This window comes from Carassius gibelio, chromosome A17 (genome assembly GCF_023724105.1).
Source record: "Carassius gibelio isolate Cgi1373 ecotype wild population from Czech Republic chromosome A17, carGib1.2-hapl.c, whole genome shotgun sequence".
NCBI classification, from domain to species: domain Eukaryota; kingdom Metazoa; phylum Chordata; class Actinopteri; order Cypriniformes; family Cyprinidae; genus Carassius; species Carassius gibelio.
The window spans coordinates 963268-987780 of NC_068387.1; the positions used below are offsets into that span (position 1 = coordinate 963268).

At 41.4% G+C, this 24513-nt stretch overlaps 1 protein-coding gene across 1 annotated transcript in view; it reads right to left on the bottom strand.

Annotated features, from left to right (window-relative positions):
• Nucleotides 1-13924: 13924 nt before the first annotated feature.
• The window catches only part of LOC128031484 (potassium channel subfamily K member 5), a 103238-nt gene continuing 92649 nt past the window's right edge, over nt 13925-24513 (bottom strand). Inside the window, exon 5 of the mRNA XM_052619781.1 lies at nt 13925-15731. Coding sequence (XP_052475741.1) covers nt 14809-15731 — 923 coding nt within the window. The 3' untranslated portion in view covers nt 13925-14808. The remainder of the gene's footprint in view (nt 15732-24513) is intronic.

Here is a 24513-nt window from a genome sequence, read left to right on the forward strand (position 1 = left end):
GCCTCAGACCACATCATGCTATTGCCTGCATACAGAATGTTCATTAAAGTCTCCAAACCAGTTCACAAACAAATTGTGGCCGGAAGGGTCGTCAGAGGCTCTTCAAGACTGCTTTGACACCACTGACTGGAATATGTTTAAGCAGACTGCCACATACAATAACACCACAGACCTCCAAGAGTACTCAGAGACTGTCACTGCCTACATCAACAAGTTTACTGATGATGTAACAGTCACAAAAACCATCATTGTCCGGGCCAACCAGAAGCCGTGGATGACAGGGGAGGTCTACAAACTCCTGAAGACGCGGAAGACTGCCTTAGAGCTGGAGATGAGATGGGCCTGAGGACAGCCAGGGACAACCTATTCCGTGGCATCAGAGAGGCTAAGAGACAGTACTCCGGGAGGATAGCCCATCAATTCAGCGACAGCAGAGACACACGGAGCCTGTGGCAGGGCATACAGACCATTACGGACTACAAGCCACCACCGTCGACCTGTTACAGCAACATCTCTCTGCTGAACGAGGTAAACGCCTTCTTTGCTAGCTTTTAGAAACAAAACAGCACCACTGCACAGAAAGTTCCACCTTTTCCCGGCAACCAGGTGATGATGATGACCCAAGACAGCGTCAGGAGATCCTTCAGCAGGATCAATGCACGCAAAGCTCCGGGTCCTGACAACATTACTTGGCGTGTACTGAGAAACTGTGCAGTGGAACTCACTGATGTCTTTACAGACATTTTCAACATCCCACTTAGTCAGGCTGTTGCTCCCACATGCTTCAAGGCTACCACCATCATTACAGTCCTGAAGAAGCCATCTCCAACCTGCTTCAATGCCTACTGTCTAGTTGCACTTACTCCTATTATAATGAAGTGCTCTGAATGGCTAGTCATGGACCATATCAAGTCATAGCAACAGAGATGAGACCAACTACAGGAGTGAGGTGAGCCGCCTGGTCGGGTGGTGCGGTGACCACAATCTCTCTCTGAATGTAGAGAAGACAAAGGAGATTGTTGTAGACTTCGAGAGAGTGAACACTCAGCATGCTCCTTTGACCATCAACGGTGCGACTGTGAAAAGAGTTAGCAGCAACAAGTTCCTGGGTGTGCACATCACAGAGGACCTCGCCTGGACTGAAAACACAGCAGCACTGGCCAATAAATCCAAACTGATTAATGTTATCTGTAAGCGCTAGCCAAGACAGTGTAAAGAAATACCCTTTGTGAGAAGCAGTTAAATCAGCGGGAATTAAAAGCAGATCATAAGTGTATTTATTTCTTGTCTCATTAGTGTTTAGCGCAGTTGTCGTTGCTCTAGGAAACACTTGTTTGTTTACTGTGTTAAGACGTGCTGCGTTAAGTCTCTACTCTACCGCATACGTTGTCAGTGTTGTTCGCTTGCTTAGACCTTTGTTGTGATAAACAGTAAAGTGCTTTCAAGCGCTAGCCAAGACAGTGTAAAGAAATACCCTTTGTGAGAAGCAGTTAAATCAGCAGGAGTTAAAAGCAGATCGTAAGTGTATTTATTTCTTGTCTCATTAGTGTCTAGCACAGTTGTCGTTGCTAGGAAAAACTTGTTTCACTTGACACTTGACCTTTGTTATGATAAACAGTAAAGTGCGTTCATCTGAATTCAATTTCCATTTTGTTGGGTATTAAAAAAGGTTAGTATAACGTGGTAGTGGTTGCGGCAACCCTCCAGTTCAGCCCTCCTCGCGAGAAGTATTGTTTTGATCAATCTCTTTTACCTTCTCCTTCTTGCATTTCTGTTTCAGTTGTTTTTTGTTTATAACCAATTCTTACTATGTGTTTCCAGATCTCTACTATCACTACCACTGGCAAACCACACATCACGCAATGTAGGCAGCGCAATCTTAACAACTTGCACACTTTGCCTATATCTGCTAATACACTATTTTCTTTTTCTATTGTTCTTTGGAATTGCCAGTCTGCTGTAAACAAAGCCGATTTCATTACTTCTATTATTAGTTATTCAAAGCTCAATATCATGGCCCTAACAGAGACCTGGATCAAACCAGAGGACACTGCTTCACCTGCAGCACTCTACTGATAACTCTGCAGAACAACATCTCATGAAGCACGTTTAGTCCAATGAAGCAATAACGTTATAATATGGATTAAATTCCTTTTTACGTTTCAGTTCTTCAGTGACAGAACTGTTTACGTCCGTTACGGAATAACTCACGGTTGGAAACTGCGTCTTCGTAGTAAAAAGACAGCATGGTTTTGCAGCGTACAGTGTCACAAACAGAATGAGACAATCCACCAGAAAAAAGAATGAATGAAAGATAGTTTATTTGAATTTGCCGCTCCCTCATGACTTGCTCTGACGCACCTGTCAGCTGATGGAGGCGGAATTTACAGCGATCGCCTTTTCCTTTGTTTTATTTTTCAACAGTTCTTATATATGTGAGAGTGTGTTTTATGTTGAATGTGAATGTATTTGCATGATTACCATCTGTTTGCCAAGCAAGATATTTTATTTAACAGAATTCACCTACAAAAAACGACCCGTTTGGAGTACATCCCTCTACATAATTCCTGCAGTAATGACGTCACTAAAACACTTTTTTGACTTACCTCCGCCCAAATGAATTCACAAAAAGGGGGGGTGTGGCCTTGTTGTGCTCCAACGTAGAAGAAGGAAGAGCTGCATTTGTTTTTGTCGCCATGTCGTTGAAACGCTGTTATTTTCATCTCGGAGTCCAATCATCTTTGTTTGGCCTTCCCAGGGACGCTGTACTTGGAGATTTATGGTTACAATTTATGTTTAATTTGGTTCCCGAAAATTATAATCCACATGTAAATCTATGTGCAGCACATTTTGCTGAGGACAGCTTGCTGAGGAGAACTTCCTCAATCTCAATCAGTTTAATGCCGGATTCGCACAAAGATTATTCCTGAAAGATGGAGCAGTTCCCTCTTTGTCTGGAGAAGGCGTTGTTTATGGACCACAACTGGTAAGTGTATTTAATTATTTAAGTTGGTGTGTTTAACGGTTTCTGTAACTTATTACACAAAGGGCAACGCTGTTTAACTTTGTTAACTAGGGCTGTGGAAAAAAACGAATGCGATTTTCATGCACATCTCGTCAGTAATTATTATAAGTACATCTCCCGCACATGCTCCTGCCCACTTGCTTCTCAAAGCTAGTCCAATCGCATTTTGAGGGGGGCCGCGCGCGCTCAGCTGTTGTCGAATCAAAACACAGGAGCCGCTGGCACAATCAGAACTCGTTACGTATTTCTGAAGGAGGGACTTTATAGAACAAAGAAGTCATCAGCTCGTTTTTATGACAGTGAAAACAGCAGTACACATATAGGTGAATTGTGTAAAAAATACTGCGTTTTTTTACACGTGAAACATGAACACATGTTATATTGCACACTGTAAACACAATCAAAGCTTCAAAAAAGTGCGTAAAATGGGACCTACAATCACCTTCTGTTTTTTAAAGTGATAAAATATAACTTAATTCACACCATATTTCTGATATTATCGATCAATCTTATCAGATTAACTTTGATCGTTCACTTTTATTTTATATCCGTGAGTGCAGTACACCTGCAAAGCATTAGCATTAGTTAGCTTGTCATTAGCGTTTTCATTCGAACCTATCGCTGTTTTCTTTTCTCCTCTCCTCTCTCTCGCTCCAGTTTTTTACAAGTTCATCAAACAACCGCAGTAAGAATATTTCATCAAGCACGGTGAGTAATGGCTTCTCCTGCTATTGTTATTTGCACCTCTTGCCACATGTACAGTTTATCTGAGGAAATCACATGTGATAAATGCAGGAAAATAGTTAGGCTGACAGAGAAGATTTCAGAATTAGAGACACGCATCCAAACTTTAATTGAGGACAGTAAGAATGTTAGGGCACTAGATACGTCTTTGGATGCGTCTAGCTCAGGGATTCCTCTACATTGTTCGGCTCCGGAAACAGAGCCCCTGCAGCAGGGCAAGTGGGTGACGGTGAGGCAATGTAGTCGTGGGTCAAAACACCGCTCTTCTGTTACGATCAAAACATTAAACAGGTTGTCCCCACTCTGTGATGCACCCACTGAGAAACCTGATGAAAGTGCTCTAGTTATTGGTGATTCTATTGTACGGAACGTGAATATAGAGACACCAGCCACCATAGTCAAATTTTTACTGGGAGCCAGAGCGCCTGACATCTTGGCAAATTTAAAAGTGCTGGCTAATGCTAAACGTAAATACAGTAAGATTGTTATTCATGCCGGCGCTAATGATGTCGGAGATCACTAAAAATAACATTAAAGAGGTGTGTGAACTTGCAAGCACGATGTCAGAAACTGTAATATGCTCTGGTTCCCTTCCCTGCTTACCGTGGTGACGAGATGCATAGCAGATTGTCATCACTCAATGGCTGGATGTCTAAGTGGTGCCCCCAGAATAACATAGGTTTCACAGACAATTGGATGAGCTTTTGCGACAGACCTGACCTGTTGAAAAGAGATGGTCTTCATCCCTCCTGGGGTGGCGCCACTCATCTCTCTAGAAATATGGCAAATAGTCTTAGTGTTTATACTTGACTAACTGGGGCCCAGGTCAGGAAGCAGACAGACTGGCTAAACCGACCGTCTGTTAGCTGCCTCACATCACAGAGGTCAGTTAATTCTCAGCACATAGAGACTCTCTCAGATCCCTTTCTACGAAGAACACTTTTTGTAAATAATATGATCACTGATCATAATATAGATGTACTCTGTTTGACAGAAACCTGGCTAAAACCTGATGATTACATTATTTTAAATGAGTCCACCCCCCAAGATTACTGTTATAAACATGAGCCGTGTCTAAAAGGCAAAGGGGGAGGAGTTGCTTCAATATATAACAACGTTTTTCAGGATTTCTCAGAGGGCAGGCTTCAAGTATAACTTGTTTGAAGTAATGGTGCTACATATAACATTGTCCAGAGAAACAAATGTTAATGATAAATCCCCTGTTATGTTTGTACTGGCTACTGTATACAGGCCACCAAGGCACGATACAGACTTTATTAAAGAGTTTGGTGATTTTACATCCGAGTTAGTTCTGGCTGTAGATAAAGTTTTAATAATTGGTGATTTTAATATCCATGTCGATAATGAAAAAGATGCATTGGGATCAGCATTTATAGACATTCTGAACTCTATTGGTGTTAGACAACACGTTTCAGGACCTACTCATTTTCGAAATCATACTCTAGATTTAATACTGTCACATGGAATTGATGTTGATAGTGTTGGAATTATTCAGCCAAGTGATGATATCTCAGATCAATATTTAGTTCTGTGCAAACTTCATATAGCCAAAATTGTAAATTGTACTTCTTGTTACAAGTATGGAAGAACCATCACTTCTACCACAAAAGACTGCTTTTTAAGTTATCTTCCTGATGTATCCAAATTCCTTAGCATATCCAAAACCTCAGAACAACTTGATGATGTAACAGAAACTATGGACTCTCTCTTTTCTAGCACTTTAAATAAAGTTGCTCCTTTACGCTTAAGGAATGTTAAGGAAAAGAGTTTGACACCATGGTATAATGAGCATACTCGCACCCTAAAGAGAGCAGCCCGAAAAATGGAGCGCAGCTGGAGGAAAACAAAACTAGAGGTATTTTGTATGGCTTGGCGGGAAAGTAACCTATCCTACAGAAAAGCATTAAAAACTGCTAGATCCGATTACTTTTCTTCTCTTTTAGAATGAAGATGTATCATATCGATCACAAGTGCAGTGTGGAGTACCTCAAGACTCAGTACTAGGGCCGCTACTCTTCACGCTTTATATTTCCATTAATGCCAACAAAGTGTCTATGCAAAAAAATGTTGTGGTCAATAGAGTCAAATGCAGCACTAAGACCCAATAGCACTAATAGAGAGATACAACCACGATCAGATGATAAGAGCAGGTCATTTGTAACTATAAGGAAAGCAGTCTCAGTACTATAATACGGTCTAAATCCTGACTGGAAATCCTCACATATACCATTATTTTCTAAGAAGGAATATAATTGTGAGGATACTACCTTTACTAGTATCTTGGACAGAAAAGGGAGATTCGAGATCGGTCTATAACTAACTAGTTCTTTGGGGTCAAGTTGTGGTTATTTGATTATAGGCTTAATAACAGCCAGTTTGAAGGTTTTGGGAACATATCCTAATGACAATGAGGAATTAAAAACAGTCAGAAGAGGATCTATGACTTCTGGAAGCACCTCTTTTAGGAGCTTAGATGGAATATGGTCTAACATACATGTTGCTGGTTTAGATGATTTAACAAGTTTATACAATTGTTCCTCTCCTATAGTAGAGAAAGAGTGGAACTGTTCCTCAAGGGGTCTAAAGTGCACTCTCTGATGTGATACTGTAGCTGACGACTGAATGGTTACAATTTAATCTCTAATAGTATCAATTTTAGATGTAAAGTAGTTCATAAAGTCATTACTGCAGTGATGTTGGTAAATGTCAACCCTTGTTGAGGCTTTATTTTTCATTAATTTAGCCACTGTATTGAATAAATACCTGGGGTTATGTTTGTTTTCTTCTAAAAGAGAAGAAAAGTAATCGGGTCTAGCAGTTTTTAATGCTTTTCTGTAGGATAGGTTACTTTCCCGCCAAGCTATACGAAATACCTCTAGTTTTGTTATTTTTTGGGCTGTTCTCTTTAGGGTGTGAGTGTGCTCATTATACCATGGTGTCAGACTCTTTTGCTTAACCTTCCCCTAAGCAGCAACTGTATTTAAAATTCTAGAAAAGAGAGAGTTGTACATGTCCAATTTCTAATCCTTTATGTACCCTGGTGGAAGGCCTGAATTGCCTTCTCTTCATTCTCTTTGTGCTGGCCTTCAGGAAGCAGAAACATTTCCCAGACAGCAAAAGAGAGAACAGACCAATGTTAGGATGGCTCAGGTCTTTCATTATCTTGCTGCCCTTGTTCCAGTTTGTAAAAAAAAAGAAAAGAAATACAACACCCAGCCCTAGCTCAGCTGATCGCACCACCCTCTGGAGAGCTCATCTGTCTTTGTGCAGTTCCCAAACCAGGCTGTAATGTTTCCCATCAAGATGCTCTTAGTGGTGCAGGTTTAAAAGTTCCTGAGCACCTTAGAGGGCAGTTTAAAGTCCTTTAAGCATATGTGGTGGAACAAAGACCGATGTGGTTTCTTCACCAGGGTGTTAATGTGACAGGACCATGTCAGGTTATTAACATATTATGATGTGCTAAACATGTAAGCAACAATGTCAGCCTCTTAGCCTGCACCCCAATGCCCTCGTCCTGAACGCCCCTCAACTTACACGTGTCAGTGTTTATGAACAGATTAAATGAAACGGGACAAATTTACTCTTGACAAACTATGTATCATTATAAAGATCTAAGCCTCAAGCAGCGATGACAGATCGCTGTTTTTCAATGGAAAGCTTATAAAGACTGTATTTGCTACATGTGTAAGCAGTACACATTAAAACATGAACATTTGAAACGCAGTACATACCAGATCCGTTGTAATAATGAGTCATAAACACATCCACAGCTGTAAATCCCAGTTTAGTTAGAAAGTTAAGGGTCAACTGAACGACATCTCATGGAGCACGTTTATTCCAACGAAGCAATAAAGTTGTAATATGGATCATAATTCCTTTGTTTACGTTTCAGTAAAATGTACAAATGTTTGGCTCGGTAATGCAAGTGAACTGGTTCAAGAAGGTCCGGTTACATCGATGTGATTAGTTCGCAAACAATACGTCACTCCAGAAAAATGCAGAGCCTCCAAAGCTCTCTCAAGCACCACCAGCTGGTTGTTTTCAGAAGAACACTAGGCATTACGCTAAAAATGCTCTGGTGGACTAAATCATTTGTTGTTAGGCATATAGCCTATTAGTTTCTTACTTGCCAAACCTGAGCATTGAGTCCAACGGATTTCACACTATTGCTAGATAAATAATTTGCGTAGCTGTAGTTCATGGTCGGGGAATGTGCTAATTTGTGAATGCATGTGCATTTACGAATTATTGGAATTCATTAACTTACACTTTTAACTATCAAATCTGACCTTTACAAAGTATTTGTGAATACAGAGGAGAGTTTGTTTTTCATGTAAATTACTCCGAATTTACTCCTGGCCAGTGATGCTGACCTGAACAGTTAACCTTCCTCAGAGAAGAACCAAGATGACTTGGGGGGCCCAGGCAAAATTATTAGATGAAGCCCTTCTAAAAGATTATTTTGTTAATATATATTCGTTAACTAAATATAAATTAACACAACATACAAAAATTTGTTAAAACCTGTTAGCCTGCACCTGGACGCTGGCAAACTACCTCAGTCACTTCAGCTTGGGTGATGTACGAATCTACCTCCAAACCCTTGGCCTCTGCTTCCTCAATGGATGACATGTTGGTGGGGTTGAGGAGATCCTCAAAGTATTCCACCCACCATCAGACGATATCCCCAGATGAGGTCAACAGCTGCCCACCTCCAATGTAAATGATGTTGGCACGCTGGCTGGCTTGTGGGACTCTTGAAGCAGCTGACGGGTACCGGCAGGCCAAGCGGCTTGCAGCCCGGTGGTTATGGAGGCAAAAACTCGAGTCTGGGAGGAGTTTGGTGATACCATGGAGAAAGACTATTGGTTGGCTTCGAAGTACATACATACAGAGGATTGAAATTGTGTTACTCTCAGACCCTTGGTGCATACAGATAACACTAACAATTGGACATTAAATACAGATGATAAAATGAAAAGTACGACTATACAAATATACAAAAAGGTAATGTAAAAAGAAAGATAAGTAAAGCAGCACAAGGCACATGGCAGATGGAGTGAAAACCAGTGAAGTAAACAGTGCAGATAAAATGATTGTAGTGCAATAAAGCGTATTCAGTCTGATTAAAGTGTCAAAAATCTCAGAGAGCAGTTCTTAATTTAGACTGACAGCTGAGGTAGTTGAATGAGGTCAGTTAACTGCTGAATGAGGCAGTGAGCAGACCAATGCTGCAAAAAGTGTCTGGTGGAGGTCCCAGTATGTTAGTGGGAGTTGGGGGGGGGGGTTGTTGGGGGATGAGGTTCAGATTGATGAATGAGACTGTCCTTCAGTCTGCTGGTCCTGATCACCTGTGATGCAGATGGCTTTATGGGTGAGGCAGGCTCCATAAGTGTCCTGGAGGGAGGGGAAAGAGACATCAACAATCTTTTCAGCTGCTCTCTCTATGCATTGAAAGGTCTTCCAGCAGGATGCGTTGCAGCCGCCATACAGTGATGAAGCTAGTCAGGATGCTCTCGATGGTGCCTCTGTAGAAGGTGAACATGATGGTGGCCGGGACTATGGCTCTTCTCACTTTGTGGAGGAAGTAGAGATGCTGCTGTGCTTTCTTGGCCAGTGCCGCAGTATTGTAAGTCCAGGAGATGACCTCTGTGATGTGCACACCCAGGAAATTAATGCTGCACACTCTCTCAACAGTCAGAGGAGCATGCTGAGTGTGCACTCTCCTGAAGTCAACAACAATCTCCTTTGTCTTCTCCACATTCAGAGAGAGATTTCTGTCACTGCACAACACAGGCCAGGTGGCTCACCTCGCTCCTGTAGTTTGTCTCATCTCTGTTGCTCGACTGTTACCACAGTCATGTCATCCACAGACTTAATAAAGAGGTTGGACTTGTGCTAAGGTGTGCAGTCGTGGGTCAACTGAGTGAAGATGAGGGTGCTCAGCACACATCCTTGTGGGTCCCCTGTGTTCAGTGTTATGGTGCTGGATGTGTTGCTGCCGACCCGTACTGCCTGAGGTCTTCCAGTCAGAAAGTGTAACAGCCAGTTGCACAGTGAAGTGTTGAGCCCCAGCTGGACCAATTTGTTAATGAGCTGTTGAGGGAGGTTTGTGTTGAATGGTGAACTGAAGTCTTCTGATGTATGAGTCCTTTTCCTCTAGATGTGTGAGTGCTGAGTGGAGGGTAGTGGCTGTGGCATCATCGTCCTAGTGTTTGGAACTGGAATTAATCCGGGAGGCGGGGGGGGGGGACTTGATGTGGTGCATGACTAGCCATTCAAAGCACTTCATGGAATGGGGTAAGTGCAACAGGACGGTAGTCATTTTGGCAGGAAAGAGACAGCTTCTTCGGGAATGGAAAGGTGGTGGTAGCTTTGAAGCATGTGTGAACAACAGCCTGATTAAGTAAGATGTTGAAAACATCAGTGTAGACATCAGTGAGTTCCAATGCACTGTCTCTCAGTACACACCCAAGAATGCTGTCAGGACCCTGAGCTTTGCGTGTGTTAAACCTGCTGAAGGATCTCTTCACGATGTCTCGGGTCAGCATCATCTCTTGGTCACTGGGAGGAAGTGTGGTCTTCTGTGCAGTGGTGCTGTTTTGTGCATCAAAGCAAGTGAAGAGGGCGTTCAGCTCATTCAGCAGGTAGATGGTGCTGATGGGGCTTAACAAGAACAATATGACATATGTAACCAAATCCCTTGACATGTCTGTATGCCTTGACCCCAACCTCAGTCAATTCCTTGTAAAGTTAATTCAAATTCTTGAATTTATTTTGCTTGACAATCCTCATAACGCTGCAGTTCTCTCTGTGGGTTGTGCATCTTTTTCTTCCACACTTTTTCCTTCTACTCAATTTTCTGTTAACAATCTAGTCAATGATTGTCTTCTGGATAACTGTCAGATCAGCAGTCTTCCCCATGATTGTGTAGCCTAGTGAACCAAACTGAGAGACCATTTTGAAGGCTCAGGAAACATTTTCATGTATTCAGGTGCATGTCACCATATTCTAATTTGTTCAGTGAATTTGTGCATTTTGTTTATTGTGAGCCAAAATCATCACAATTAAAAGAACCAAAAACTTAAACTACTTCAGTCTGTGTGCATTTAAGTTATTTAATACATGAGTTTCACAATTTTAGTTGAATTACTGAAATAAATGACATTTTCTATGAATCTCTAATTTATTGAGATGCACCTGTACAATTGAATTTAGTTTGCTTAATTGCATTCTTGTCTATCAGTGTAAAGCAGCTTTGAAACGATCTGTATTGTATAAAGCTCTAAATAAATAAAGGTGAATTGACTTTGAATCATTGTGAATGATTTATCATTCATCATTTATGCTTTCGGCACAGAATAAAATTTTTCTACTTTCAAATTAAAGGAATTATTTTCCTATTCAAATAAAACAAGCCATATCACCCTGGAGCCCAAGACCGGTTTCCCACTGAAGCTAAGCAGGCCTGAGCCTGGTCAGTACCTGGATGGAAGACCTCCTGAGAAAACTAGGTTGCTGCTGGAAGAGCTGCTTCTGAGGCCAGCAGGGGGTGCTCACCCTGTGGTCTGTTTGGTGGGGACACTATACTGTCAACAAGCACCGTCCTTCGGATGAGACGTTAAACCGAGGTCCAAAAGAGTAGAGGTGTGACCTCGGCATCCTGGCTAAATTCACCCATTGGCCTCTGACCATCATGGCCTCATAACAATCCCCATATCCGCTGATTGGCTTCATCACTCCGTCTACTCTCCACCAGTAAGATGGTGTGTGGTGGGCGTTCTGGCGCACTATATATTCAATACCTAGAAAATAAATAAATATTAAACTTTAAAAGCAATTAGACCTAAACCTGAACACCTACAAAACTTTTAGCCAATTTAATTACCATCTACACAATAGTGGAAAAACAAAACAAAAACAAAAGTACTGTGATTTAAACTAGAACATGTAACTTTTTGCTGTGAATTCTAAACAATAAATACCTGTTATTCTTGTTCTGTAAAATTTTTAAACAAAGGAATATACTGTGTAAAGCTACTTATTAGCACTTATTGCACTTTTAAGGATAGTTGATTTGAGACATCAAATATTTTCAAGTATTGAGAAATGTGTTCTAGTGATTTTAAACTGTGACAAGCTTTCCCCCTGCTGGTGAAATGATAGGGTTGTGTGACATTTGTTCCAATGAGGAATGTAAGCGTGGGTTGTAGGGTAACACTGCATGACTGATGCAGCTTCAGTGCCAACTCCGCAGTGCAAAGATCAATTTTGTTATTGGTTTAATTTGATTGATATTATTCTAACTGGATTTACTCAATAATGTTTGGCATCGATGACATGACAGTACAATTTTACACCTTTAGTTGCACTTTAACATTTCATTGAGGGACAATTTATCATTCCATGTAAAATGGTAACTACTTTTTTTTTTACCACTCTGCTTGTGAACCTTTCTCAAGCAAGGCAGTTTTACAATTCAGCAGAAAAGTTTTATGACCTCATATTACAATGCTGGCATGTTTCTGATGGAACTGGCGTGAGACAATGCAATTATTTGCAGCTTTACCAAAATAACTTGTGTAATTACAAATTTTAACAAAATGAGTTACCAAAAAACTAACTCTTAGTTTTTAGTGAGAAAATAATAGTGTGTTTAAAAGGCTAAAGTTGGTTGAGTGTCACTTGGACTGGATAATTTTAAGCTGTTGTTGTTCTCTTGTTGATCTGATTGCTTCTATTGTTCTCATTTGTAAGTCGCACTGGATAAAAGCGTCTGCTAAATTATTAAATGTAAATGTAAGCAACACTGACCTCTGGGCTCAAAGTGTATTTATAGTGAGCTCACAAGGAGTTAATGTTATTCAATAGGCCTTACGTGAACAAAATACTAGTAGCCTCACACTGTATTCTTGGCATGCAAGCTCTAATCGGAGCCTTTTCAGCAAATGAGTAATGAGATAAAAGAGGCCAGCACTTATCCCGTATTGAAATACAGTGATCGATTCCTTAAGTACTGTATCACATAAATAAATGTGACATCCCTATTGTCCAATCCTTTCCTTATAATCACCATCAAGTCTAAATAAGTGGCCTTTGTGGTTTAGAAATAGAATTCAAACAGAGAACAATTGTGTGCTTGTAATGACATGGAACAAATGTTTATAACTTCAGAAGGCCATAAAAAAAAGAGAGAAGAGAGAAGACTAAGGTTCATCATGCAAAATAGACATGTTTTCAGCATCATTACTGCTTATGTGAAATTAAGAATATATTTAGCTTCAAATAAGGCCAAGTATCTTTCTGAAACCACTGCTCAAAGATGAGAGAGAGCGAGAGAAAAAAACTAATGGCAGGAATCCTACTTGTTTATTTCAAAAGAAAAATGCTTATTCATCCCAACATTCAAGTCCATGCAGTGATCATATGAACAGATTAAAACAACACTATAAAAATACAGCATTACAAAGTACAGGATATTTAAAACGAAGAAAACTATCAAATCCTCTACCTTTCACATAGTTTAGGAAAAATGCTTATGCTTATTTTATGAAAATGGGACGAAAGTTTGCAGCATGAACAAAACACAAAACCACGACATGACAGGTTAACCTAAGGTCAGTTAAGCTTGGCCAGTAATATAAATTCTAGTTTTAATCATTTGAGACATATTAGCTCATAGCTAATTAAACAGAGACTACAGGCGAATACAAAGAAAACAAATACTAATGGTGGCAGTTGATGAAAACCATTTTCAAATGTTCACCTAAGAAACACATTGTTCTCTCAAGAGAATTAAAGCGATCTCAGAAGAAGTGTAATCGGGAGAATGGGGGTGGGCCTTTATTTATTTTATTTTTCAAAGTTTGAGCTTGTGAAAACCCTGTTTGCACGCAATTGAGAATGACACCAAAAGTTAAACTGAAATGTAACATTCAACTAATTGTAGCACAAACCAATAACAGGCTCACAACAAAGAGCCTTATATCTGGTTAAGAGTACACAGGAGAATGATTGAACAAAAGACAACACTAAAGCTCCTTAGATGAAAGGTAAATTGGTGCAAAAAGTATTTACGTGATGCACACACAAATTAATATTAGAGACATCCATTAGCAAATAAGAGTGCACATATAAATTCAATCAACTTTTATTAAAATAAGAAAAAAAGAAATTCCAAAAGATTATTAAGGAATCGCTCTTAAAATACAAAATTACATCTGCAAAACGAAACTGACTCAGGATGCATCTCTACACACAAGGGGCATTCAGTATCATGATGCAAGAGGATCATGTGAGAAAACAAAGCTCAGTGAAGGCAACCACAACTAGGAATTTTATTTTTTAATCCCTTGGGGCATTATAATGGTTATTTTGTATGTTGGTTTTATGTCAACATGGAACCAGCATAATGTCAACACATGAGTCAGACACCAAAACAGTCATTATTATGTTAGGAAAACTAACTGCAATAATTTCCTGTTATCTTGGTTGATTTCCTGTAATCTCGGGTCTATTCAACTACTGTCTTCTTGAATTGACAGGGACACAGAGCAAGGCCCATAGGGTATTTCAGTGTGGATTATCAGTGTGGATGTATTGTCAGTTATAGGAGTTAACACATTTTAGGAACATACAAACAATGCCTGCATCAATAAAAGACTTGGAATTAAAATCAGTGTTAAACAGTCAAACCATGGCATAACTTTTAAAACAAATCCCAAGATAAGACCTAAAAGGTCGACATGGTTACCCAATAGAAAACCTTGGGCTAAAATGGAAGACAATAAAAATAGGTTCAGCATCCAATAAGGATTAAGCTTTGACAGTTTTATTTCCTCTTTCTTATCTAAAAAATATTCCACCAATATGGTGGGGAAAAACATGCAGAGAACATGCATTTTTAGTGATTTAGGTCATATTGACTATTAAACCCTGCAGTTTAGACACATCTGATGTATCATTTCTGGTTTCCATGAAATACATTTTTTTACAGAAGTTTTTGAAAGGAGACAGAATCAAATGTCAGTGTTGTCCTCTTTGGAATACTCTTCCACCAGCTGTTGGTCATGGTCCGATCCTTCTGTGGTGAATACAGAGGTCTCTGATTCCGTGAACTGTCCCTTTTTGAAATCTGTCTCATAAGCAGTTGAGAACTTAGCTATAAAGTCATTATCATTATCCTCCAAGTTGTTTATTAGCAAATTCTCTTCATCAATGAAGGTAATGTTGGGATTGGGAAACATGAGGGTTTGGTAACTTTTGGAGTCCCATGTGATCCGGCCATCATTGCAGCCTCTAGGTTCAAGACCTTTATGGTCCTCTCCTGCCTCCTTGTCCAACTGATTCTCATACAACCTTATACAGTCTAGGTCGGTGTCTTTTTCTCCTTCCCCATGCCTTTCATTCATGAGGCATCGTTCTTCTTGGTAGGCCCTTGGAAGGTAGCTCTTGGATTTGGAGAGAGCTACAGTAACTCTGTCACTGAAGCTATAGTGGCGCTTCTGTCGAGGTGAACGGTCTAGACTGAGAATGGAATTTCCATTAATGCAAAGACTATCACTGCAGCTCTTTGAGCGGTTTATCGTTTTATTCTTGCTGCCAGTGATAAAGCTGACATGTTGAGCTTCTCCTTCCTTCTCTGTACCTATCTGCTTGATTAAGTCATTATAACATTCTTTTCTCTTGGACAAGAAGCTAAATATGTTGGCATCATTAGGAGTTGGTGGCAGATGTAGGGTCTTGTGATTTTCCTTGATGCGCTGCAACTCATCCAGAGAAAGTTTGCGCCTTTTACGGCGCTTCTTTAGAGCCTTGTGAGCCTCCACAACCATGCGCACCTTCCAGTTGAAAAACAAAGAGAGCCATGCAAGACCAAGATAAATCCACACCTCTACAAAGTACCTATACAAAGTAGGGTAGTCAGCACTGGGGTCAACACCTAAAATAAAAAAAATAAAAAATACAAAGAAAATAGTTTACAAATGTATATTTAAAATATACAGTTGACATTTATGATTAACTCTACCATCCCTATATGCCTTTCTCATGATTTCAAAATGACTCCTCTCTACATTTCACTAAAACAACTTAGACTGAATTTCCCAAAAGTAACTAGAACAGGGGTCGGTAACCTTTCCGACATGATGTGCCATTTTTTATTTTTCTGGGAAACCACTTTGCCAACACATTCTTTCTCTCAACATGGCCATATTAGAGAATATATATATATATATATATATATATATATATATATATATATATATATATATATATATATATATTAGTGGTGGGCCATTATCGCGTTAACGTGCCGTGACGAGACTCTTATCGGGCGATAAACAAATATCGCCGTTAATCTATTCTCAAAGTTGGGTTGGGAGCTGGGTCTATACTAAGCAAGCTATGATGACTTTAAGCTTGATATTTTATATAACCGACTGGCTGAGGCCAGCCTAACGGACAGCGACACTGAACCGAGCTCTCTTCTGCGAAGTTCTCCTCGAAGTCCCTCCTGCACCCGAACGAACAAATACAAATCGCAGTTTGAAACAAACAACAAGATGTGAAAGAGCCCGATTCAGTACTCGCGCTGTTCTGGTGTTCAGGGTTCACGCAGAGAAAGGCGTCTCGAGGCGCAAAAAATAAGCGTTTTCAACTGTTTTGATCAAAACACTTGAACATCGAATTTGCTTATTTTTGCTCTAGTGCCGACAAATACATACGAAATATGTCAAAATATCCACTTGGGAAATTATGCTCGAAAAAACAGTCAGTTATTTCTTAAGTGAAAGTAAACAGTTGAGGGAAAAAAATGGGATGTGTATTATATTGGATGCGTTCATCGTCTCTTAAAGGGACCGCGCCTAATTTAGCGACTGGCTGCTGTAATGTTAATCCAAGAAAATGAAAATCACACACTGCTCTTGACTGAATTACTTAGTTTTAACAGTCAAACCAAAAATTATTCAGACACCAGATATATTTTTTTGACATATATAGCAAAACTGTAATAATGTGAGAAATGTTGAAGGTGTCTGAATAAATGTAGGTTTCATTGTATATTTAATTTTTACATTGAAGACTATCCAGTGTTTTTTTTTTACATTTAATTATTTAGTTTCTGTACCTTGACACCTACAAACTGAAAAAAAAAAAACTTAAACATTGTGTAAATAGCACAAATAAATAAAAATAAACGAACATACAAATTAGACAGTTTCAAACAAGGCCCACTGGTACAACCTTCACCGGGTCCCCGCTTGTGCAATGTGGAATTAGTTTACAGCTTTTTCAAGCAGTTTGTGATGCATTTTGGAAACAGGAGATGTACATTTCTAATGCACCATCTAGCTTGATAAACCCCTTCTCAAAGACTTACTGTTTGTCAATTTTATTTGGGTAACACACATATTCTGAATGCCGTCGGCAGAATTCAAATGAGCCATTTCAATATAGATTAATCTAGATTAATTTCAAGATCACAGTGAGATTAATCTAGATTAAAATTGCCCATATATATATATATATATATATATATATATATATATATATATATATATATATATATATATATATATATATATATATATACACACATAATAGTACAGACCAAATGTTTGGAAACATTACTATTTTTAATGTTTTTGAAAGAAGTTTCTTCTGCTAATCAAGCCTGCATTTATTTGATCAAAAATACAGAAAAAAACAGTAATATTGTGAAATATTATTACAACTTAAAATAATAGTTTTCTATTTGAATATACTTAAAAAAAATAATAATAATATTCATGTGATGCAAAGCTGAATTTTCAGCATCATTACTCCAGCCTTCAGTGTCACATGTAACTGAAACAGTCTATCATGTAACAGTCTATCACATGATCATTTAGAAATCATTCTAATATTCTGATTTATTATGAGTGTTGGAACAGTTCTGCTGTCTAATATATTTGATGAATAAAAGGTTAAAAAGAACTGCATTTATTAAAGAAGAAAAAAAAAAAAAAAAAGCAATTGGGAGTTTTCTTTTTGTTTTCTGTAGTTTGTCTTGCTGAAATGTCCACCTTGTTTCATCTTCATCATCCTGGTACTGTAGGTCAGTGGTCCCCAACCCCCGGGCCGCGGGCCGGTACCGGTCCGTGTGTCATTTGGTACCGGGCCGCACAAGAAGGAATAAATAATTTACATTAAAGCTGCAGTTGGTAACTTTTGGCGCTCGTGTCTGGCGGAAGAATATTGTAGCCGGAGCTACTTCTCTCTGTTTACATCTATGGAGTCACGCAGGTACTGTGCTACTCTGCAGCATTGCCGACCCCAACCAGACTAAAATAGTCCTAATATAAACACATATTATAAGGGTACCGTAGTGATTAAGGAAAATCACTTTGGAAAATGGATTCATGATGTACTTACTCATTATATATATTTTTTACATTTTCAACACAAAACAAGACTGTGGCACAGCCCTGCGCTGACTGGACCAAACGAACCGTGAGCGGTGGATTTTTGCAAAACAAATAACAGAAGTGGAGGTAGAAGTGCGCTAAGCCATAACAATCTTTAATTTTGCAAAAAGGCCGGATGCTCTGTGTTATTTTCATGGATTTTATATTCGTTTTTGTGGTGCTCTTATTTTTTAGGCATGTTTAAACGTCACCATAGTGACCATAATCAGTGAAAAAAGTGGGTTAAGGGGCAGAGAGGATGTTATTCATGTTATGTTGTTGGCACGATGTTACGAGGATGCTGCTAATAAAGTTTTATACGAATACACAGTGGATTCATGTTTATTATTATATTTACAATATACCACAGTTTTTATGCCAGTCGTATCATTTTATTTTATATTTATCCATCACACCTTAAAGCCCGGTCCGTGAAACTTTTGTCTGACATTAAACCGGTCCTTGGTGCTAAAAAGGTTGGGGACCACTGCTGTAGGTGATGGGACTGAACCAGTTAATATTAATTCCCATGGGGGCAGGATGGCTTTCTAATTACTGATGGATTTCTGCTGGTGTGTTGGCTTTTTCATGCCTTTTTACACCTCCCTTTCTTCATGTGTTAAATACTTTTTTCATCCTTCCATTCTATTACACATAACTTAATTTCCGAACTTATTGGTTTTGTTTTTCTGTATGGATTACTTGGGTTGTTACTGACATTTGGTGAAAATTTCAAGTCAACAGCACATTTAGAAATATATTTACTGAGAAAAATGGTGATGTGTTTGTAAGGATTGAAAGAACCTTGAGATACTTTGATCTCTTGAGAAACAGACAATACAAACATACACACAGTGTTGGGGAAAGTTACTTTTAAAAGTAATGCATTACAATATTGCGTTACTCCCCAAAAAAGTAACTAATTACGTTACTTAGTTACTTTTTATGGAAAGTAATGCATTACGTTACTTTTGCGTTACTTTTTTATATGAGCAGGGCTTGATTGTTTTTAATATAAGAAGTTCTATTTATAGCAAATGTAAAAGCCCTTTCACACCAAAAAGTGTAAAGAATAAACCTCAGGCTGAAGGAAAAGTAAATTCACGTCTGTACAGTAGCACACAGGAGAAGAAGATTCAACACTCTTCAGCAATAAAAAACAATGAAGCACAATTGTTAGTTTATCTAAAGTCATTTTTGCTTATTAGTATGGTTGTACTGGATCATCAAAAGACAGCAGCAAAGTTAATAAAATGGGATTAGATACATTTGTGTTATTTAACATTTAATTATTGCAGGTTTGTGTCATATTTTAAGTTTGTATTTCACTGTTTTGATTCATTTTGATGAATACTAACTCTAAATTATTTTGTCAGTAGGATGAATTAATACACATTCACATTTAGTCTATAACTATATCATGTTCTCACAGTGCACACAACGCCTCTGTACTTCTGATTTGTCTCAGTATGGGGACTTGTCAGTCAATAAATGGAAAAACAAACAAACTGTTTTTTTTTTGAAAAAGTAACTCAGATATTTTCTTGTAAATTAAAAAGTAATGCGTTACTTTACTAGTTACTTGAAAAAAGTAATCTGATTACGTAACTCGAGTTACTTGTAATGCGTTACCCCCAACACTGCATACACAGGCATCTTCGAGACACCCCACAGAGTGGAGGTGTAGGAGACCCCCTTCCCTTCTGGCCATTTGTTACATTTTAAATCCTTCACCCAAACTTCCTTCTACTCAATCAGCTCAAAATGATTACATGAAAATGTCAATGCAAGTGAACTAACAGTCATGTCTGGTATCATTTGAAATGTCTCAGTGCAACTGGTACAATAGTCTCAATCTTACAAAAGTAGATTAAAAGATTATACAGATCATAAGAGTTAAGAGATATTTTGCCTACTGTAATAGGAGTGCCCCTTCCCAGGGTACTCCATGTAAATTACCCCCTGTTCACATTGAGTTGTAAAATCACCCAGGCTTGGGACCGGTCTCCATCTCAGCGGATGGTTGTCTTGGTCTGAGGTATTTAAACCATTGCAGCAAAAGGATCAGGGCGATTTCTGTAGCCAGAAAGCCCGTAGTGTGTTGTGTGTCTCTTCATTTCATACTATGTATTTTCTAAGGTCAGGTATGCTTATTTTACTTTTAGATTCATCTTTAAGAATTTTATGTTTGGTATTGATATGATTTGATATGATATGTTTGAATTGGATATGTAATCGGCAGAACACATATTTAGTAGATCACGTTGAATCCTTGCCATCGACATGAGCACCTGAATGAATGAGCTGATATAAAATAAAGAGTTTAACTAGAATAATCAAATGTCAAAACGTACTCGGTTACGAACGTAACCTCGGTTCCCTAAGATACAGAACGAGAACTGCGTATGGGGAAAAGCTCCTTTTTTCCTCGATACTGAAGCCTTTTTTCAATAACGCAGTGCAACTGCACTGCCATTGGTTTAATCTGTAAACTTTTTTAAACCAATGACAGCGCTGCGTAGCTGCGCGAGCCTGTGGCGATGCAGCACGCCAAAGCCCGCCAAAATGGGCGGGGCGAATGGCTATATAAGCAGGCAATCGCCAGAGGAAATCAGGTCATACGACTGAAGCGACGACACTGAACCCGCAGCCTCGTGGCACGGCATAAAACGCAGTACTCGTTCCGTATCTCAGGGAACCGAGGTTACATTCGTAACAGAGTACGTTCCCTTTCTATACTTCAGTCATACTGCGTATGGGGAACGAATTCAACCGCGCCGTGCCACGGTAGGGAACGACAAGACTTAACTTGAACACCCTGAGGTCCAGAGAATAAGTGAGAGGGCCGGAGCCATCGAACCCTTGATGCTACACTGCTAAGAGGGAGCTAGCTCCCTGGAGGTGGTATGATGACAGAGTCTGCTAGAGGCCGTCGTATCAAACTGAAAGAACCCGAGCATGCAAGGTCGGGATATCCAAGTTATAGAATCTGACAAAAGTGGATGGCGAGGACCAGCCGGCCGCCTCACAGATGTCCTTGATAGAGACACCACTAGACCAGGCCCATGAAGAGGCCATCCCTCTAGTAGAGTGGGCTCTAACTCCTATGGGGCACTCAAGGCCCATAGAGGAGCAACATAGAGCGATAGCTTCAACTATCCAACGCGAGAGGCGTTGCTTTGAGACCGAAGACCCTTTGGTGCGGCCACCAAAGCAGACAAAAAGCTGGTCAGATTGCCTGAACGGCTGCGACTGCTCAATGTAAATCCTCAAAGCCCTCACTGGGCAGAGTAAATCCAGCTCTCACTCACCTGACAACGGAGGCAAAGCTGAGAGGGAAATTACCTGTGCTCTGAATGGCGTCGAGAGCACTTTAGGTACGTAGCCATGCCTGGGTTTTAAAATGATGAGTCATTGGGCCCAAACTCAAGGCATGCAGGGCTCACCGAGAGGGCCTGCAAATCGCCAACACGCTTGACCGATGCTAGAGCAAGTAGCAGAGCGGTTTTGAGCGTTAGGGGCCGAAGGTCAGCTGACCGCAGCGGTTCAAAGGGAGGTCCTTTGAGTGCTCCAAGGACCATGTGAAGGTCCCAAGTGGGAACGGTGAGAGGACGTGGGGGCTTCAACTGCCTAGCACCTCTCAGGAAACGCACAATGAGGCTGTTTCGACCCACTGATTGGCCAGCAATAGGAGCATGAAATGCTGCAATGGCTGCTACGTAAACCTTGAGTGTGGAAGGGGTGAGACCCTTTTCTAGACGCTCCTGGAGAAATGACAGTATCGAAGATACATCACACTCAACAGGGTCTTTGTTTTGTGCTAAGCACCAGTCAACAAAGACTGACCATTTTTGGGCATAGAGGCGTCTTGTAGACGGGGCTCTTGCCTGAGCAATGGTGTGTAGCACGTCCCCGGGGAGGCTCAGAGGTTCCCATCGAGGGACCATACATGCAGAGCCCAGAGTTCTGGCTGTGGATGCCAGATTGTCCTGTTCGCCTGAGAGAGGAGGTCCCGCCTCAGGGGGATCGGCCATGGGGCTTTCATGGAAAGCCTGAAAAGCTCCGTGGACCAAACTTGGGTCCTCCAGAGTGGGGCCACTAGGAGGACTCTGTGTCTGTCTTCCCTGACTCGTCTGATGACCTGAGGGATCAGAGCGATCGGGGGAAAAGCATAAAGAAGGAGGATGGGCCAGTTGGGCTGCTAGACAGGCCTGGTTGACCCTGAAGCGAAAGCGGCCGTGCCGCCAAGCATGAGGTGGGACCCGGAGTTTCAGCCAGTACTGCAAGGGCCGCATTCGTAAGAGGCCGAGCTGTAAAACTGGGGAGGAGGAAGCCATCAGCCCTAGCATCCTCTGAAAGAACTTCAGAGGGAAACAGGCTTTGTTCTTGACAGAGGCCGCGAGCTGCTGAAGTACCAGAGCGCGCTCTGGTGATATGACCGCCCTCATATTGACTGAGTCGAAAACTGCTCCCAGGAACGTAATACGTTGGTTGGGGAGCAGTGAGCTTTTGGTGAAATTGACCCTGAGTCCTAGGCACTGTAAGTGGCTCAGGAGCACGGATCTGTTGTGGTCTAGCTCGGTTCGAGACTGGGATAGAATGAGCCAGTTTATCGAGTTATCGTTCAGAATGTGGATTCCCATCTGTCTCAGAGGGGAAAGCGCCTCGTTCATGCACTTCGTGAAAGTGCGGGGAGCTAGAGACAGCCCAAAGGGAAGGACTGTATATTGGTAAGCCACACCCTCGAACGCGAATCTCAAGAATCGTCTGTGATGGGGGGCTATCTGGATGTGAAAGTAAGCATCTTTCAGTTCCAGCGAGAAGAACCAGTCCTCGGGGCAAATCTGCGTGAGGATCTGCTTCAGTGTCAACATCTTGAACTTCCGTTTCATGAGGGAAAGGTTCAGGTGTCTGAGGTCTAAGATGGGAGACCGCCATCTTTCTTGGGGACAAGGAAATAACGGCTGTAGAACCCCGATCCGCTTTCTGAGGGAGGAACTATCTCTATGGCTCCCTTCCTTAACAGCGTCATCACTTCGGTGCGGAGGACCTGAGCGTCGTCCGGCTCTACCGAGGTGGGAATCACTCCGCGAAAACGCGGGGGTCTTCGGGCGAACTGCAGTGAGTAGCCGTGTTTTATTATCCCCAACACCCACTTGGACACTCTGGGGATGGCCTGCCATGCCTCGGCCCGCGTGATAAGGGGCTGGATAGTGTCGGATGGCAGACAGCTGATTAGGGGCCTGAACACTGACGAGTGTGGAAGAGGAAAACTGCTCTCTTTTTGAAAATGTGAAATATTTATTGTGTTCGCCATAACAACGGCGCTTTGCGTGGACGCAACAACGGTGGGCCCAGGTCGCACAGCAGACAGGCGAGAGAGCTTCTGGGGCGGTCCAGCCGCGGCGGGACTTTGCCCCTTCCTCTTTCTTCCCCAACGATCAGGAGGATTTAGAGGGCGTCGTGTCCAGCGCAATCCTTTGCCGGGGGCCCTGACGTCTAGGCGGTTTCGCGCGCCTAGTGGGGCGAGCTGGGTGCTGCTCCTTAGGGGGCGTCGCCTGGGGGGTAGAAGGGGCAGGTTTGCTTTGGTGCTGTGTCAGCGCAGTCCTGGGGCGACTCGGGGCAGAGGTGGAGCGCTTGGGCAGGAAGTGTCGCATGGCTTGGGACGACTTCTGTGCTGCAGTGAAGCGTTCTGTAAATCCTTCTACAGCTGGTCTCGATGGCGCATGGAGAGACTGGGGCATCGAGAAAGGCCACTTTGTCGCTCTCCTTAATCTCTGTTAGGTTGAGCCAGAGGTGGCGCTCCAGCACAACCAGGTTGGCCATGGATCGTCCGATGGCCTGGGCCGTGGCTTTCTTTTTTTTTTTTTCAAATCAGTGGCGCTGCGGAGGTCGCGAAAGGCAGGTTCACTAGAGCTAGACTCATCCAGGGAAAGGAGAAGCTTTGCCTGGAACACCTGCAATATGGCCATGGTGTGCAGAGATGAAGCGGCTTGGCCCGCAGAAGTGTAGGCCCTGCCAGCCATGGCAGAGGTCGTCCTGCAGGGCTTGGAAGGAAGGGCTCTCTTATTTTTCCACCCCACAGCCACGGGGGGACAGAGGTGAGCAGCCACGGCCTCGTCCAGGGGCGGCAATTGCTCATAGCCCTTCTCCTGAGAGCCATCTACTGAGCTGAGAGCTGCAGAGGAAGTGCGTAGGCGGGCCAAGTAGGGGGCACGCCATGACTTTGTCAGCTCATCATGAACCTCAGGGAAGAACGGGGCAGATCGCTGGCGG